Source organism: Stenella coeruleoalba (assembly GCF_951394435.1).
Source record: "Stenella coeruleoalba genome assembly, chromosome: 11".
NCBI lineage: Eukaryota > Metazoa > Chordata > Mammalia > Artiodactyla > Delphinidae > Stenella > Stenella coeruleoalba.
In genome coordinates this window covers 25,093,555-25,113,089 of record NC_137157.1, presented here as the reverse complement: position 1 = coordinate 25,113,089, position 19,535 = coordinate 25,093,555, and the positions used below count along the sequence as shown (strand labels likewise).

The 19,535-nt window shown below is 43.0% G+C and overlaps 2 protein-coding genes across 2 annotated transcripts in view; one reads left to right on the top strand and one right to left on the bottom strand.

The window, feature by feature from the left end:
* Positions 1–1,513, bottom strand: part of CCDC38 (coiled-coil domain containing 38) — a 41,412-nt gene extending 39,899 nt beyond the window's left edge. The window contains 1 exon segment of the mRNA XM_079936549.1: positions 1,502–1,513. The gene's annotated coding sequence lies outside the window, so the exon portion shown is untranslated.
* AMDHD1 (amidohydrolase domain containing 1) lies at positions 1,468–19,268 on the top strand. Its single transcript, XM_079936875.1, has 9 exons — positions 1,468–1,951; positions 3,705–3,811; positions 5,186–5,250; positions 7,234–7,511; positions 9,589–9,814; positions 10,797–10,921; positions 16,138–16,231; positions 16,836–16,996; positions 18,324–19,268. The coding sequence occupies exons 1-9, from the start codon at positions 1,815–1,817 to the stop codon at positions 18,409–18,411; spliced, it is 1,281 nt and encodes a 426-aa protein (XP_079793001.1). The 5' UTR covers positions 1,468–1,814; the 3' UTR covers positions 18,412–19,268.
* The last annotated feature ends 267 nt before the right edge of the window (positions 19,269–19,535 follow it).

Here is a 19,535-nt window from a genome sequence, read left to right as displayed (position 1 = left end):
AGGAAAATGAGGCTTAGAGAAATTAAGTAAATTGCCCAAGGTCAAATAGCTCATAAGTTACAGAAGTGGGATTACGACAAGTTTACTGAACCCCACAGCCTTCTATGTGCCTATAATTTCACCCCGTGCTTAGTTTATACCTCTAATTGCAACATCTGCAAATATGCCTATAATTGCAAAATGTAGCAGATTCAAGTCTTTAGCAGAAATTTTATAAACAAAATGTTAATATTTCTCTATGAATTAGTGACTTTATGTGTTTCTATTTTCCACTGTTTCTATGGTTGTTCAAGAAGTTCCGTTTGGATTTTATACTTCTCTTATAGTATTATTTCTCTGTATATATTATACCTTTCTTTTTAAAACTGTGAAAGACACACATCTGTTTCTGATTGTGTGTCTGAGCTGTGAGTAATCTATGAATTTTTTTCCCCTTTAGGGTCTCTTTTATTCACATTATCTATTTAATTCTCCCCCCCTCTTCTTTTTCTCTCTTTCCTACCTGTCTGATCTGTCTCTTTCATGGCCGTAATATGAAGCTTAAGTATATTCGTATTTATTGTGTTCATTTAAAGGCGTTTTTGCTTTCTGTTCTTCGTTTTTAAATGGCTTTATAGTGACAAAAAATGGACTTTTAGGTTTTGTGGTTTTGCTGGCCGCAGCTTTCTTTTGTCGTATGCTATTTGCGTCCATAAAGTGTCTTCCTTTTGATTGTAAAGTTTTTGCTGGGCAGGGAAAGGGCCTTCCTATCTTTGAATGTCCTGAAAGGCCTAACACAGAGCTTCTAATAAAAGTGTATAAACAAAATAAAATATTTGAGAAACTCAAAACCCAGTGCCTGCCAGTGTATTCACAGCAACTGACAGGCAGGAAGAGATGTGGCTAAGAATTACAGACCATCTTCTTTAAACAAACTTAATTCGGTCTCCAATCTCGGTGAGGGCAGGCCCCACCGGATACAGTTGCGGTGGGCGACACTGAGCTGAAACCAATCTTACCTCGACGAGTTTGCATTCAGGAGCCGTTCCAACCTATCCTTCAGGAAGGCGGAAGGATAGGGGAAGATGAGCGAAGGCGCCAATCGATTTTTTAGTCTCGGCTCTATCCTCCCCTGCCCTGCTCCTCCTTCATCTCGGGGACCGTGTGGTAGTGGATCCGGGAGCGGAGCGGGCCAACCGCAAAGTGCGCGGTACTCGCGGTCGCGCGGACCCTGGAGCGACCCACCCCCCCGCCTCCCTCTCCTCCCCATCCCCGGGTTCCCTCTGCGGGCGGCCCCCCGAGTCCCAGGCTGCCGCGAGTTTCTGGTCAGAGGTTTCTCCCCACTCTGTCCCCTCCCGGGACTCTGTCTCAGGTTCCGGCCCCTGCCCCTACCCAGGTCCCCCTCCTCCCCCATTCTGCCCACTCCGGGCCCCCTCGCCCTCGGTGACTCCTTTCCGCCAGGTCACGTGATCGTCGCAGCCCGCCTTTCTCTCTCCCCTCCGCAGAGCCGCAGTTTCTTTACCTGTAAAGTAGGGACAGGACTCTCTACCACATTTACCCAGAGCATGAACAAAGCGAACAGGAAAGAGAAGATTCCATTATAACGTTTATTACTAATCATCATTCTCGTTGCTGGTACTCTTCTTGCCGGTTCGTAGTGGGGGGAGGCGCGCATCCCCGGCGGTCTGGACTGGCAGCTGCTACGAGCGCCCGCCCCCGCCCCGCCCCTCCTTGCTGGCCCCGGGGCGGCGCCGCCTGCGGACTTGTCCCCTCTACCGCCGGCCGCCAGCGGCAGGAGCCGCACAGCCTCAGCTAGACCTGCGGTGCGCAGCGACATGGCGGACGGCCACCGCCTCCTGCTGGAGAACGCGCGGCAAGTGGTGCTGGTGTGCGCCCGCGGCGAGCGCTTCCTGGCGCGGGACGCGCTGCGCAGCCTGGCGGTGCTGGAGGGCGCCAGCCTGGTGGTGGGCACGTAAGTGGCCGCGCGCTCTGGAGCTGCGGGCGACCCGGGTCGTGTGCTGTGGGGCACTGGTCAGCCAAGCCCCAGCTTGGTGCTCTTTCTGTAACTTGTGCGCTGTGGAGGGGAACGCGGTAACAGCCTTTTCGCACCCAGGGAGTCATTGGCACGCCTGCCTTTTAGGCGCCTGTTGCTAATGTATTTGGCCGCCTCCGGTTGTCATTCAGTTGAAGAAACCTCTCTCAAGCTGCACATCCCACTGGGGAGCGTCAAGATCCCGCTTCTGCTGATAAAATATAATTGCAGCAATCTGAAGGCGTAGGGGTTCTCTCCAATGCTTCTTGAAGTGCGGACGGGGGACCACCTGACTCAGACGGCCTGAGATTTTTTTTTTTTAAAGACAGACTTCTGATGCCGCCCCCCCATCCCCAGATCTTTTTTCTTTTTTCTAGTTTTCTTGAGATATAATTGGCATACAGCACTGTATAAATTTAAGGTGAACAGCACGATTTGACTTACATACATCTTGAAATGATTACCAGTAAGTATAGTGAACATCCATCCTCTCATATAGATACAAATTCAAAGAAGTAGAAAAAAATTTTTTCCTTGTGACCAGAACTCCTAGGACTTATTCTTTGAACAACTTTCATAAGTAACATACAGCAGTGTTCATTATATTTATCATGCTGTACATTACATCCCTAGTACTTATTTATCTTATAATTGGAAGTTTGTACATTTTGACTACCTTCATCCAATCCCCTCCACCCAGTCCCCACCTATCCCCAGGTCTTTTGAATCAGGATCTCTATGGGTGGAGTTCTGAGATCTGAATTTTTACAAAGCACGTCTCCCACCCACTTCGTCTGCACCCCAAAGCTTGAGAACCACAGAAAACGTTCAGATGGCGATGGTTTGGGGTGATAGATAATTAAGATTCAGCCACCAGATAGAGAGGACATTTTCAGTTATTTTCATTTACACTTCTGAGAATAAAAGAACAGCCAAAGTTTGGAAGGGTGGACTTGGAGTGGTAATGGGGGTTGGGTGCCCATCTGGATTGGAGAGCCCATGGCACTGCGATTACACAAGTCTCATCCCTTATCTGAATCTGCTTAGGGTTGTGTAAGAGCCCAGCTTTTAGGGACTCTGTGTGTGTTTGTTTTTAATTAACAAAGAAATAAAAACATTCCCAGTGTTACTGTCAAAAACTTGTTAAAATGAGTTAACAGAATTGCATGGATGTAGGAACCTAGAGCTAGTTGATGGCCGTACTCCACAGAGGATCCAGACCCGACCCCTACTGTCTTGCTCAGCTGAGCACTGCCCTCTTGCTCACAGGCACTCCAACATCCAGGATTGCTGTGCCATCTCTCATTATGGTGTCTACATTCCAGCCAGTAGGAAGTAGGCAGAGAAAACGATCCTATTGGCTAGAACTTAGTCACGTGCCCACACCTGGCTGATGGGAGACGCGGAAAGGTGGTCTTTATTCTGGGTGGTCATGCCTCCAGCTAAAATTTAGGAATCTAGCACTGTGGGAAAAGGGAACATTGATCTTGGGGAACAATTAGCAATCTCTGCTACACCTGATTTGACTTTTTGCCTTGCATGTGGCTAGAGTCAGTTTCCAAAGACACACACTCAAGAAGGAAATACAATAAATATTGACTGACACCAAAAGGCATCAATAATGTGATCATTGGTCAAAATTTTCACAATATTTTCCCCAAAGTTAGTCATAATTTCTTGATTTTTTTTTCAGAGATGGGTTCATAAAAGCCATCGGTCCTGCTGATGCTATCCAAAAACAGTTTTCAGAAGAAACATTTCAAGAAAGAATTGACTGTTCCGGGAAATGCATCTTGCCAGGTATTAACCTCTTTTTCAGTAAAGCCCTGAAAGCAGTTTTAGTAGTGTAAAGAGGAAGAGTAGTAGCTTGTTTTAAACAAGGTTTCACAATGATATGAAAATATAATAGCTACCATTTATTGAATTTCTACTAGTAAATGTCTAGCTGCTTTACAAACGCACTTTCATGTTGAATGAAACCAAACTGCCCTGGAAGGTAAGTATCATTATCTACACATTGCAGATTAGAACACTGATGTTTAGGGGTAAAATATCTTACCCAAGATGTCTAAACAGGTGAAGGGCAAGCTGGGAGTCACACCCATTCATTCACTCCACTTCTTCCCACTCATATGTTGAAGAGAACCAGCTGTGCTGGGCTTGGGTTCAAAAGCTGTTGGAAGAATTTCATTAATCCATGGCATAGGGGAGGCAAAGACAGCAAATTGCTCTCTGTAATTCCAGAATATACTCTAAATTTGTATAGAGTATGAAACAAAGGACCCATCTCCAGGTGAAAAAACATAAACCAAGAAACCCTAGAGATTTCATTGAAGTTCATTTGTATCTTCAGTGATTGATAACAGAATCAGTTTATTAACCATTATCTCCTACATTTTCTATGTTTTATGGCTTTATGTAATCCTCTGAAACAAATTTCACAAATTTTGAGTTCTGCGCAAACACAGAGGCTAGGATTTATACTTGTGTGCTGTGCGCATCTGACAGAGCTTCTACTATCTGGCCCTTGGGGGTCAGGAGAGAAAGTCAGGGTGAAACCTCAGGAGAAAGAGCAGAATATGGTAGAGAATATATGGTAGGGACTTTTGATTTTACTCCGATCAGAACCACTAATGAGCTATTTAATCTATAAGGCACTTTGAATGTTCTGGAAGGATGGACTTTACCAAATTGTACTGGGATAAACAAAAGTTTCAAGTGACCATTTTATAGTTTCTCTTTAATTAAAATATTTTTCTTTCTTAAAGAAAGATTCATCTTTCTGATTTTATACTTTTCCTGCTCAAAGTTGAGGGTAGGGATAGTATTATTCTTTTTCACACCCAGATTCTTCCTTGGTTTTGCTCAGCTAATAGACTTGACATCCTGTTTTAAAAGGTTGCTTGGTGAGCATGGATTTATTGGGCAAAAGGAGCTGTATTTCTTTAGGGGATATTTTCATCATGTTGAGTCACCCTCCTCCATTAGAGCCTTCTAGACCAACCATGCAGGGAGTCTTCTTGGAACCACTCAGACAAATTCTCCCTTCTCCACCCTCCTCCAAGATGGCTGACCACCATCGTGCTTTCCTAAGAACTGTATAGTAGAGTCTGCCTGCTGTCTAAGTGCTTTCTGTTTCTTAACTTTAAACGTGATTTGATTTATTGATTACAGGTTTAGTGGATGCACACACACATCCAGTATGGGCTGGTGAAAGAGTTCATGAGTTTGCGATGAAGGTAACTGCAATAAACAATAGCAAATCAAAATAAAGCACAAATATAGACGTGGTTTTCTAGAGTTTGTAGGCTGTTAGGCTTTACAACAAATGTTTACATGTCTTTTTAACGGATATTTTTACTGGCTTGGACTATGGAAATCAATGACAACAAAATTAACCAATTTATAACTTGGTACCAAATCTTTATACTGTGCCCAGGGCTGTCAGTCATTTCAAGTATAATAGTTTTCAAGCTGTTTTAGCTGCCGAATCCTCCTTTTAAAATAGAGCTGACCTGCTTTGCTCACTAATTTCTCCTCTCTTTTCTTTTCCTCATTCCATCCCTTGGTAGCCTTTGAAGGGACTCCAGGAAACAGTTTGAAAATCACCATTCATTGGGGTCAAACTTGGAAAAACATATTATTAATCACAAAAATAAAATGTCTTATATTGTTCCCACTTTTTTTCCAGAAAAATGAAACTTATTAAGAAACATAAATTGTAGTCTTTGTCAGTCATTAATTGGCTGCAGTCAACCCTCAAATCCCTGGTTTGAGCCATTTTCACATTGTTTATTTCCTTGTTTTTAGTAGACTTTATTTTTTAGAGTAGTTTTAGGTTCACAGAACAATTGAATGAAAGGTACAGAGATTTCCCATATACCACTGCTCCCTGCCCCCTGCCCAAAGCACAGCCTTTTCCATTTTCAACATCCCTGACCAGAGTGGTACATTTGTTACCGTGGATGAACCTACATTGACACATCATCATCACCCAGAGTTGATAGCTTTCATGACTGTTGACTCTTGGTGTTGTGCATCCTTTAGGTTTGGGCAAATGTGTAATGACATGCCCCCACCATTGTAGTATCATACAGAGTAATTTTACTGCCCAAAAAATCTTCTCTGCTCTGCCTATTCATCCCTGTCTCGCCCCAGTCCCTGGCAACCACTGATCTTTCTACTGTCTCCATAGTTTTGCCTTTTCCAGAATGTCGTAGACTTGGAATCCTACAGTACGTAGCCTTTTCAGGTTGTTCCCACCGTGTCTTTTCTTCACACTGTTTTTTAAAAACCAGGGCAGCCTAACAGCTAAATTGGATTATTTCAGAAAAAGAAAAAATGTCTTCAAAAATTGTCTGCCTTTTTCAACAATCTAGAACTGTTTTTAAGACTTTCTTAAATCACTGAATTTCAGAGCCAAAAATCAACCTTAGAGATTTACGATCCAATTCTCTCATTCGATGATGCAGAAAGTGATGCAAAAAGGGCCAAACCCATCAGGTGTTGTTGTTTTTTTTTTTAACACGAAATGAACAAAGATCATTTATTATAAAACCATTGAAACTTTCCTTAAAAGCTCAAGTTTGCAATAACTTGAACGTGACAGAATTAAGAACAGAAGGGAAGGGTGTGACTAAGGGAGCCCCGCAGGCGGGCACACTTTGTTTGCACCACACTCCCTGCTGCCCAGAGTAACAGGGGTCCAGCGGGATCCCAGAAAGAGCCTCTTTATTTGCTTGAGTGACAGAGGTCAGGCCCGAAACTCTAGGTGGCCAGATACTGAGGGGTGGAAATGCTCTGGGTCTCTTAGTGGGGACTTGAATAACCACAGTGAGGTCCCTAATCGCCTAAGCTTTGCTTTCTCATAGGTACCGAGACTAGCTGGTACACACCGAGACTGACTGGCTTGTTAAAATACCGAAATACTTTTGTACCTGTTGGTAAACTGTCGCTAGCCTGAGGCCCCAAGTCCTCCCCACCTCTCCCATTTCTGCCATCCCAGTCCCTTCCTGAAACACCTCTGACCCCTGCAACTCCCCACCACCCTGGCAGAGTAGGGACTTCCAGAAGGATGGTGCCCCACCATCCTTCCTGATCGGTTGGTGCCTGTGCCGTATCGATTGTCAGTCATGTCGAATATCACCCCTGTACGTAGGTTCTGTAGAGCTGCCTGCAACCTCCCTGCATTTTGCAGACCTAAGGGTGAACCGTGTGTTCAGTTGGCAGGAGCCACATACATGGATATCCACCAGGCTGGAGGAGGGATCAACTTCACGGTGGAGCGCACGCGCCAGGCCTCGGAGGAGGAGCTGTTCAGTTCCTTCCAGCAGCGGCTTGGGTGCATGATGAGGGCGGGGACAACGCTGGTGGAGTGCAAGAGCGGATACGGCCTCAGCCTGGAGACGGAGCTCAAGATGCTACGCGTGATTGAGCGCGCCCGGCGGGAGCTGGACATCAGCATCTCAGCCACTTACTGCGGGGCTCACTCGGTGCCAAAGTAACCTCAGCCGAAGGGACCGGGGTTTAACTCAGGGTACTGAGAACGCAGAAGGGCTCATGTGGTGCCTAAGTGGGGCTGTGTTCTCCAGGGAGTGAAGGTGCACCAGCACATTAGCTCTTGCAGAGGGACCAGTAGAGCCTTTGGAAAGGTGTTCTGATTCCAACCTTCAGACATCTCACACACATGGGTTTAGGAAGGCGGGCCCCACCAGACCCATTCGTTTGCAAGTCCCTTAATAGTGAAGGAAGAGGAGATGTTCAAAACTCTTGGTTAACAAAAAGAAATTCCCCTGATAGGTCCTTTAAAATGACAGATATTAATTTAAATAGTTTCCCATGACAGTGAGCCCAAAGGCACTTCAGGAATTGAGTAACACCCCGTGGGAGGTAGATCAAATCTTGACGTCAAGATGACGTAGGGAGGTTTTTATTTTTGTTCATCTGTTTGCTTGTTTAGCAGCAAACATTTTTGTTTTAATGCTGTAAATGTTTTTTTCAGCTTTCCTCTTTACCTAGAAAGTTCCTCCTGTATGGATTTGCTGTAGAGAATTCTCCCCCTTCTACATCTGCATCTCATCCATCCCGGAATTACTAGATCAGAAAGCCTGCAGCCCCAGAACCAAACGATCCGAAAGAAATCCAGGACTTGAAAATTCTCAGGCATCTCCAGAGTCTTAGTTTTAAGTTGTGATAACTAACTTAGATAATAAATGCTGCAGGCTTACAAAAATGGTTTAATCACATAAATAGCCCATTTAATTAAGCCATATTAATAAGTTAATTAAATCTTTTAAGGTTAATCATTAAAAAATGTGTACATTTATTTAGTTCTGTGAACTTTGACAAAGAAAATTTTAATGTTACTATTTCATTTACCATCTTTAATCAAAGGAACTAAAAAAATTAACATTGAAATTATTATGAAAAATTTACAGAACTAAGTAGAAAAGAAATATAAATACTTAATATTTCCAATGATGTTTGTTGTATGTTTTTAGCATTTATACTTCTGAAATTATTATGGCTTGAAACTGCACTAAGACTTTTGGGATATCCTGTCTATTATAGTCTGTTTTTTTTTTAGTAGGAAAGACAATGTGACATGGCAGAAAAGTCTCAGGCTTTGGAGGGACACCAGACCTGGGTTTGAGTCTAGCTTAGCTACTTCCAGCTGGGTGATTTTGAGTTAAGTTTTGATCACTTAACTTTTCTGAACATGAATAGCTTATCTTTAAACCAGCTAAATAACACGCTTATCCTATATGGTTGTCTCGAGAATTAGAAACAGCATATGTAAGTACGTGTCTCCTCAGAGCCCACCTCTATCTACCCACCCAGATGGTTTTTGCTGAGAGCCTTCTGTGTGCCAAACACAAGGCTAAAGTTTTACAGAAAATTTCTCCATCTGCCAATGAGCCTCTGAGGTCTGATCCTGATCCCCGAAGGTAAAGCCTGAGGCCCAGAGGATGCCAAATGACGTCTACATCATGTGTCCAAAGTTATACGGCTAGCAAGTGGCGCAGCTCTGTGTCTGACTTCAAAAGCCCAGACCTTTCTCATATATAACTACCCCAGAATCTTAGAAGGAATTTCAGGGCCTCCTACTATCTTCTTCCCCTATGTCTGATGAGGCAGAAAGCCTTAGGCAGATGCTCCTAGAAACAGTGTGGAGGAAGAAAAAGTCAGGGAAACAGCTTGGCCCAGATAAGGGGCTCACGGTTGGGTTGTCAGAGAAGCATCCAGGATGTCCTCTACGTGTCCTTGACAAGAAGATGCAGTTTTTCAGCCAGGCATTCCCAAAGGCAACCCAGATGTGCCAGAATGGATGAACCATCTGAGTCTCTGCCTATAGGGTCAGTGTATACAGAAGTCTTATCAATACCTCTGCTATGTAGGCTCATCCGATTGCTAAGAGTCCTGAGTTATAGCTTTGATCTTCTCTTTACCTTTCTGAGGCTTGGGGTCATTTACCTACAATTTCTCAGATTCTCCAAGTGCCAAAAAAACCCTTTCTCCAATTTCAAAAAAAAAAAAAAACACTTGCCCACGGTAATCTCACTTTCTTCTTCCCTCAGAGGAAAAACTGCTACTGAAGCCGCTGATGACATCATCAATAACCACCTCCCAAAGCTGAAGGAACTTGGCAGAAATGGGGAAATACACGTTGACAATATAGATGTGTTCTGTGAGAAGGGCGTCTTTGATCTCGATTCCACCAGAAGGATTCTTCAAAGTGGGAAAGATATAGGGTTACAGATTAACTTCCATGGGGATGAACTCCACCCAATGAAGGCTGCTGAGGTATGGGTGACCTTTTGCTTTTCCTTTGTCGACCCTCGTGCTGTGGAAAACTTAATGAGTTTGTTCAAAGGAAGGAGTAACCATCTGAAAAGATAGAGAATGGGGAAACTTGTTTGAGATATGTGCAGGTTGGTGCGGTTGAGCCTTGGAATCCCAGACTTTTTTGCTGATCATTTACTTTTATTATTTCCTCCTGGTGATACTAGTAGAAAAAAGAAGTACCTCTGTGATCTCATTCACTAAATTCACAACCTATTTTGATTGGCACGCAAAGCCACCCTAGCTCAGTCTGTTAATTTCACAGGTAGCTTCTAGGGTCTTTCTGTGGCAGCATCCAGAGGGCTTTTAGTGGAGCATACCATTAATAGCCACAGGAGGATTTTCACATCTATGTGTCTTTTCCAGATTAATTTATTCATGCTTTCTACAAATAGTTGAGTATCTACTGTGTGCCGGGCATTGTTCTAGGCACTGAGAATTCAGCAGTAAGACGCACCAGATCCCTGCAGTTGGGGGTCTAGCTCTTTCCTCTAAGCCCTGGAGCTACATAAACAACTGCCCTTGGGGCATAAATACAGATGTAGATAGTCTACATGTGTCTCGACCACCACGCGTTCAATATGATCTCTTAATATCACGTCCAAATCTTGTCCCGTGTTTCCTGCCCCAATGAATGACGTCATTATCCATCTGTTGCCTAAGTCGAGACCCTGGATATCATTTTGACTCCTCCCTTCCCCTCACCTACTGCATTTCAGCCAACCAGCAAGTCCTCCCAATTCTCCTCCTAAATATCTCTGGATCCACTTCACCACACTGTCGACTTCAGATCACCGAGCTTGTGCTCGTGAGAGGTAGTTGGCAAGAAATCTTAATAATAGAGTGCTGTTTATTTTTGCAGGAAAACCATTTGCTGGCACGTTATTGATTTGTTGTTGCTGTTGGTGAAACTTCTCTCTGTCTCTCTGCCCATTCTGTTTAGCTCGGGGTGGAACTGGGAGCCCAGGCAATCAGTCACCTGGAAGAAGTGAGTGATGAAGGCATTGCTGCCATGGCAGCAGCCAGGTGCTCTGCTGTCCTCCTGCCCACCACGGCCTACATGCTGAGGTGAGGTTGTTCCTCCCCCCAGCATGAGAGCTGCAAGTATAAGCTGTGGAGACACAAACTTCCAAGATGCCCAAATATTCATCACCCTTACAAATCCCTTAAAAATGCACATCAGGGGCTTCCCTGGTGGCGCAGCGGTTGCGAGTCCGCCTGCCGATGCTGGGGACACGGGTTCGTGCCCCGGTCCGGGAAGATCCCACATGCCGTGGAGTGGCTGGGCCCGTGAGCCATGGCCGCTGAGCCTGCGCGTCCGGAGCCTGTGCTCCGCAACGGGAGAGGCCACAGCAGCGAGAGGCCCGCGTACCGCAAAAAAAAAAAAAAAAAAAAAAAAATGCAGATCAGGAAAACTTAGCTCATGGAAGATGCTAATACTGGTATGATATTTGTAATGAATTACCCTGAGGAGGGAGCTTAGACCCGAATTGTGTTTGAGTGGTGGGATTACTGGCGAGAGTGGCGCTTTCATTTTCTTTCTTCCTCATTTTTGGAATTCTCCAATTAAAAATCAATATGTATTACTTTTATAATTAGAAAATAGTGATATAGGCTTTATACTTTAAAGGCTTTATACTTATGCATAAGATATTAGGGATATTTCACAGTATTCTGAATCTGAATGAGCTGCTTTCTAAGAGGATACGAGTGGGGACCATAATCCTCATAAATCCTGGGAGTGGGAGGAAAGAGGAGATGTCTAAGTATATTTTGTGGCATCTCCCCAGGGATTTGGCTGTGTGCCCTCAATGGATTGAGTCCGTGTAGTCCATCTTTTATCACGGCCATTGCTCCAGTTCAAATATGAGACCTGAGGTCTCCTGACTCATTGAACCACTTCCATGACAGCCACCGAAGTTGTGGTCAGAAGGTCCAGCGTTCAAGAGGCAGTTGATTTCCTCTTAGGACTGGGTGCTTTCTCTGCGGTTGTGATACATGGTTTTTTGTGGGGAGGGGCGTGATTCCGCAGTTATGGCCTTAGGACAGTGGTTCTCAAAGTTGGAGTGATTTTGCTCCTCAGGGGATATTTGACAGTACCTGGAGACATTTTTGGTTGTCACAACTAGGGAGTGTCACTGGCATCTAGTGGGTAGAGGCCAGAGATGTTGCTAAATATCCTACAGTGCACAGAAAAACCTTCTACAGCAAAGAATCATCCAGTCCAAGACATTAATTGTGCTGCGATTGAGAAACTCTGCCTGAGGGATTGGAAAAACAGGTTCAAGTAACTTTTATAAGGGAGAAGAAAGGAATATTGCAGTGCTTTTTTCAAATTTATTATGATTTTATACACCTATATATATAAAATATTATACATTTCTCTTATTACTATTCTCTTAAAGAGTAGACATAATGTAGGTTACCGTCAGGAAATATCCATTAATAACTATTCTCAGTATGATCAGCTGCTTTTCTTGCAAATCTCAGTAGTCATCAGAGTCATCAATCAAGACTTAATCTGGTTAACTTTCCACCACCCAAGGAATAAGTTTTTACAAAAGAAAAGGATTCCTTTAACTCACCTTGAATCTCTTAAGACAGAGCAAAAATCTGAGACCTGCGGTGCTGGAGGGCAGTTCAGCATTAAAAGTCTGCACTTTGTCCCTATGCCAGTGGCCGCTGCCACGTGCCATCACCACAAGATGGGTTTAACATCCTGTTTGGGTGACAGGGGCAACCAAAGAGAAAGCCACGCTCTTCTCTGGCTTCTCTGTTTCTGTATTTCTCTGATCTCTCCATCAGGAGGAACCTGCAGGTTTCCCCGCTGCGCCCTGAACTCTCTTGACTCTCATTTCCAGAATAACCATTGCCTTATGCCACTCCAGGGCTTCTTTTAATCATTATTTTATGCATCTTTGTGTATAATATTTAAATTTATTCAGGACACATTCGCCTTAGTTTATCTGGAGCCCCCTTTATAATTTTACTGCCTTGTACATACATATATTTTTCCTCCTTAAGTAGTTCGGGAAAGGGAGGGGAGGCCGTCAGAGTTACCGGCAGGGAAATTTTAACATCTACCCTTTCCTCACTCTGTACCTCTGCTTCACCCACCTCTCTCATGCATTGTCCTAGCAGAGAAACACTATTTTAAGTGGTCCTGGAAACTGCCTGTCGTAGACTGGGAATGCTACAAGGGCAAGTGTCACCTCTGTACCCCAATCCTTGATTAATTTCTGTATTCAACACGCGTGTTGGGGGCCCACTACTTGTCAGGCACTGTTCTAGGCACTGTGGATCCAGCCACAAGTAAAACAGAGTCTTGTCCTCAAGGAGCTTACATTCTAATGGGGAGAGACAGACAATGTGCAAACCGACCAACGAACATAGAAAATGTCAGGTGATGCTTGGTGCTGTGAAAACAATCCAGGTGAGACGAGAGGATAGAGAGTGTTTGAGGGGAGGGTGCTGTGTTTTTAGGGTGGTCAGGGAAGGCTTTTGGAGGAGGGGACATTTGGGCAGAGACCTCCAGGAAGTGAGGGAGCAAGCCATATCTGGGGGAAGGAGCCGGGATAACTAGAAGAGTGTTCTGAGTGGATGGATGGTGAGTGCAGTGGTAGAAATGCACTGAGAGTATTTGAGGAACAGCAAGAGTGAGGCCAGAGAGGCACAAGCCAGGCAGGGAGAGATAGGAGACGAGGCCAGAAAGAGGGGCAGTTCTTGAAGGGCTGAGTTCATGGTGCAGACAGCAAGCCCACGGGAAGCCACTGAGAGTGGTTCAAAGCACGGCGACACGATCTAACTTATTTTTCTAAAACATCCCTCTGGCTGCTAGGAAGAGAATATATTTTAAGGGGCTTGAGGGTAGAAGCAGGAAAGCCAGTTAGGATGGTCTTAACAAATATCCTAGCAAGCAATGATGGTGACTTGGATCCAAGGTGGTAGCAGAGGGATATAAAAATGAGTTGGATTCTGGATATAGTTTTAAGGGGGAGCCAACAAGATTTTCTGATGGGTGGGATGTGGACTGTGAGAAATGACTCAAGGATGACTCTGAGGCTTTAGTACCTGGCACAGAGTTTTCACTAATGGGATGGTTTTAGAATGACTCTGGCTGAATTAACGACCAGGCAAGTGTTACTGATCTCCATGTGTTAGATACCATATGCTTTTCATTGAAGCTGCCAAGAAGTCCCTGTATTTTGGGGAGAAAATAAAACTGAGGTGCAATGAAAACACAATAATAAAAAGTTAAAGAATTCCTTTAACAAAACATAATCAATCAGCTGTTAATACCAGGCACTGTACTGGTACTAGAGACACAATGGTGAATAAGACACACATGGTCCTTCACGGAATTTGCAGTCTAAGCATATGAAACATGATAAATGAATAGACAGTAATACCTATAGAGGTAATGAAAAGGATAATCACTTCTGGCTGAGTGACCAGGGAAAGTGAGCATGGGTGGGTGAGAGGTGAGCTGGGCCTGGGAATATGAATGCATTTCAGGGAGGGGTGGATATTCTAGGCAAGGAGAACGGCAGACTCAGAAATGTACAAATAGAAAACCCCAGTGGTTCGAGTGCAGTATTGGGTAGGGCAGGGATGAGAAAGAGGGCCTTAAAGAAGTGTGGGCTCAGTTTGTGGGGAGCCTCGAATGCCAAACTTCGGTGGACTTTGTATAAAACATAAAGAGAACCTACTCTGAGCACAGAATTATTATTAATAATTAATATAATTATTATTAATAATAAAGTTATTCCATTCTTTGCCATATTTAGTACACTCCTAGAATATAACAGTATCATTCATTCATTCAATCAAAAATATTAATTAGCCAGAGACAGGACTGGGTGCTGGGACAAATTATAAGAAAAAGAAATAATCCTTTCAGTGATCCTTAGCCCCTGCTGGACTTGCCAGCAGAGGGGCAGGTGTAAGAGTCTTAATACTTTACAACCAACCGATCAATCAAATTGAACTTAAGGCTAGAGTAGGGTCTCAAAGGAGGGGTCAGGGTTACCCTCAGCAGCTTTATTTAAAGACAGCTCCTGGGCAGTACAGGTTCATAATGGCTGAGTACCAGTCCACTATCATTGTCATGAAACAATAGCTATTGTTTCTAAAACGGAGGGGTGTGGGGTGCTGGGGCAGCCAGAGGAAATGAGGGCCAACAAGGTGACTGGGAAGGCTTTCCAGCGGAGGTCTCTCCTTGACCAAACTTCATTCAGGCTCCTCTGAGCCCCTCTCTCCACTAAGCCTCAATCTTGCCTATAAACCTACAGGTTCTTAGCACAAATGATTTTATTCACCCACCTTCCCCAACATTATAAGACTTGAACAAACACTGGCATAGTTTCTAACAGCTCCAGGATGCCTCCCTAGAATGAGCCCAGGCCCCCTTAGAATACTTGTCTGAGAAAGCCCAACCTGCCAGGAAAATTAACTGTTTGTTCCAGTAAAACCTGGTGATAGGCAGGCCTCTGAACTTCCTCTTAGAGCAGTTACTTTAAAAAGCTCGCAAGGGCTTCCCTGGTGGCGCAGTGGTTGAGAGTCCGCCTGCCGATACAGGGGACACGGTTCGTGCCCCAGTCCGCGAAGATGCCACATGCCACGGAGAAGCTGGGCCTGTGAGCCATGGCCACTGAGCCTGTGCGTCCGGAGCCTGTGCTCCGCGACGGGAGAGGCCACAACAGTGAGAGGCCCACGTACCGCAAAAACAAAAACAAACAAACAAACTAAAAGCTTGTAAGGAGGTCAGGGAGATACCCAATCCAGGAAGAAGCACAAATATGTTACATATTAGTTTCTTGGGCCTTCAAAAATTTAAAGGACCTATAATAATGTTTGAGACCCCCTCTCCCTCCCAAAAAAAAGGAGAGGGAGAGATATGAACAAAAAATTGTAAAATGTTAATTTAAAAAGCATTATTTAAACCTCATTGTTTATATTTGGGAGTCAAAAAAAGTTTATTACATTTGAAAACAATTTTAAGTTTTCTTCCTTTGCAACAATCTCTGAATATATATAAAGATTGTCATGATAATCCCAAATTTAAAAAGCTAGCCACAGCCAAGTGATTTCAAAAGCAGGCTGATAAAAATCAGGAGTCCTGGGCTTCTGCTGGACGCCACCACTAATCGCTTAAGCTTGAGTTTCTGTTTCTTCTTCCAGAACACGAAGGGGTTGGATATCTTTAAGTCTGCTTCAACTCTGAACATCTGTTCTTCAAAAGTTCCACTTCTAGAGACTGACATCATTTTTTTCCCTCTCCTTAGACTGAAGCAACCTCGAGCCAGGAAAATGTTAGATGAAGGGGTAATAGTCGCTCTGGGCAGCGATTTCAACCCTAATGCGTATTGTTTTGCAATGGTAATTATTTTTAATATGCCTTTCATAGTCTATGAAACTTCTACAAAGCATATAAATAATTTAAAAATATTTCACTAACTGTTAAAATGTTTCAAAGATCTGAAAAGATTTTCCTGTGAAACAAGAAAAGAGTGTGGACAGCAGTGTAATTGGGTATTTCTGTGCCACTTGAATGCCTCCAGGCTGAGAGAGAAGGGAGAAGGTTCTATTGATACTATGCTTTGATGCAGCCTCTGGGCCTTGTGGTTTTACAGTAACCTATTTCCCCTCTCAGAATTGCATAAGCTCAAGGAAGTTTAGTAAGTTTTAGTAAGTAAATGTGGAGATGAGCTTCATCGTACACAGTAAGTGGCCTTGAAAAGTAATAAAAAATATTAAATACATATAGGGGGTGGGTGGGTAAGTAATCTCTATAATAAACGAATCTTTCCCAAAGCATAAGGATCTTTACGTGTAAATGTAAATGTCACTTTTCTCATACTGATTTAGCCAGCTCCACTTATACATTTAACTATCATTATTTGTTGTGCTGTGTTGAGAAATGTCCTAGGTGGCAGCTGCCGTTTTGTTGCTTTCCTCCAATGCTTTTCTTTTCCCGTCTTAGCCGATGATCATGCATCTGGCCTGTGTGAACATGAGAATGTCCATGCCCGAGGCCTTGGCCGCTGCCACCATCAATGCCGCTTATGCGCTGGGAAAATCTCACACTCATGGATCTTTGGAAGTAGGCAAACGGGGAGATCTCATTATCATCAATTCATCCAGGTGCGTGTTCTCCCAGCTGAGCCATTTTATTGTATGCCCACTGTAATATGGAGACTTGGTTTAAATCCCTTTTCCACTGATTATTAGTGTCAGGCTCTGTATAAGCTCAGCAGCTACCCAGTCTTCTTAGTGTCACCCCTTTCTAAGCAAAAAGTCTCCCTCCAGGTCCTAAACTGCAGGGTAGACCAACTTTTCTGGTCTCTTCATCCATCTTATATCTTTCGTAGATCTCCAGGTTTCTGCTCTGTTTACCTGGACTTTGGACTTGTGCCCTCTGGCCTGTGTTTGTTTTTCTTCTTGGGTTCTGACCTTTTCTGCTTGTGTTGGGCCACACAGGTCCCAGCTCTGGCTTGTTATCCTGGTTCTGATTCTTTACCTCTCTGACTTCTCATTCCTGCTGGATCCCAAAAGCCTTGCTTCAGTTTTCCTGCCTCTTGTTTTGTATTACTCACTCACAGCCTGCTGCCTCCTGGGCCTCCAGAGTAACAAGTTGAGTTTTATTGTTCTAAATCTTAAAGTTGTGAATCCTATGGTGTCTGGACCCTAGCAAGCCTCTGCCAGGCCTTGGACCTCATGTTCAACAGAAGAGAGTGTCTCCATCATAATTCTACTCTCAAGGGTCATAAGCCATTGTCTCTATCGAGAGTGATGCTGGTGTTACCACTCATGCATCATTTAACTGAAGCAAATTTTTTTTTTTTTTTACTGTTCCAATAACACTTTATTTATGGACATTGAAATTTGAATTTTATATAATTTTTATGTCACAGAATATTATTGTCTTTGTTTTTCATTTTAAGTCCTAATTTAGAAAACCCCAAACAAGACTATCTTAGCTCAAGAACAATAAAAAGCAAGCAGCAGGCCTGATTTGGCCCACAGACCACAGTTTGCTAACTGCTAGCCCAGAACAGTGGTTCTCAAAGTGCAGTCCCAGCAGCAGGGGCATCCTCTGAGAATTTGTTGGAAATGCAACTTCTCAGGCCTCTTGGACAGTCTACCAAACCAGAAACTCCAGGAGTGGGCCTAGCATCTCTGTCTTAAAAAGTCTTCTAGGTGAAAAAGATACATGCTAAAGTTTGAGAAGCACTGATCTGGAGTCATTGTTCTAATGTGAATCAAATATTTTAAGATCAAATACTTAATATCATTAAACAATATTGGATTTATCATAGACTAATTATCATAGTACTCTACCATTTTTTAAAAAGCCCAAATATTAACTACTAAGTGTAAAAAAATTTTTAGAGAATGTATTTTGAAATTAGCATTTATTGACAGAGTGATAATTTTGACTTGTATCCGTTTATGTTTGATTTCTTTCTAGATGGGAGCATTTGATTTACCAGTTTGGAGGCCATCACGAATTAATTGATTATGTTATAGCTAAAGGAAAAGTCATCTATAAAAAATGATTGATCTGTAAGGAAAGAGCACACTGTTCTACTGTTTAAGTCAATACAGTTATATTAAAAGTTAAAATACCTTAGTAGTTTACCAGAATGATGTCACTTAAATCTATTTCTGTATTTTGTTTATCCACTTGAAAAACCCAGAGGATTCACTTATTTTAACATGTGCACCTGGACGTATAAGCAAGTAAACCATTTGTGATGATAATCTCAAAGGATTAAATTACTTCACAAAGATTTTCTATACATATTCTGCAGATTAATATGATGGAGTATCACAGAAATGCCTTTGTGGGGAAATGCAGATTGGCAAATAGGTAGACATGGCTTAAAATTCCAATTGTGCTTCTACTTTTCAAATTTCAATTCTTAAACTATATTTACTGAAAATTGCGGGGGGGAGTGGGAAATCCAAGTCAAATGCCACAAACTAAGCTAAAATGTAGCCATCTATAATAAGCAAATAGTTTTTCTTTTCCCCACACAGTGTGTCTTTCTAGATGCTCTTCGAATGCATTAGGTTCCTCTGAGGAGGAGTGTTCTTCTGTTTTCTTCTCAACCCTTGCAATAGAGCTTCACAGCAGAGCTCAGGACTTGTCATTTTGTACACAAGTATAGGGACCTTCTTGTAATGGATGCATTTTGACCAAATCCAATAATGTAATTTTTTAAAAAGTTTTAAAGTTTTTGATTCTTCACATTACAAATGTATAAAAAAATCTATAGCTTTCAATAAATGTTTGCTGTCACTATTATTTTTGTTGTTTACAGCCCTGGAAGCCAGTCAGTGGTGTCTATTAGAACCTTTTAGGAAATGAACAAATTACAGAAGAAAGTGGATTACATAAAGAAAAAGTGGATGATTATATAAACGAGTGTTTCTAAAGCCATGTGTTTACTTGAAATGTTTTTAAACGCTTTGATCATTCTTACAATCACAACTGCATGATAAAACTTTGTCCTATTTATGAAGAAATGACTAGAGAAGTAAACATTAAGTACCCAAATGGTCACCTATTTCAAGTTAATAGAGCCTGAACCAATGAGGCTTTACTGTATTCAGCATAGATCAACTCAAGATACCCCTTGTCAGAAGGTTAAGGGTAACAGTGCACATCGCTATCACG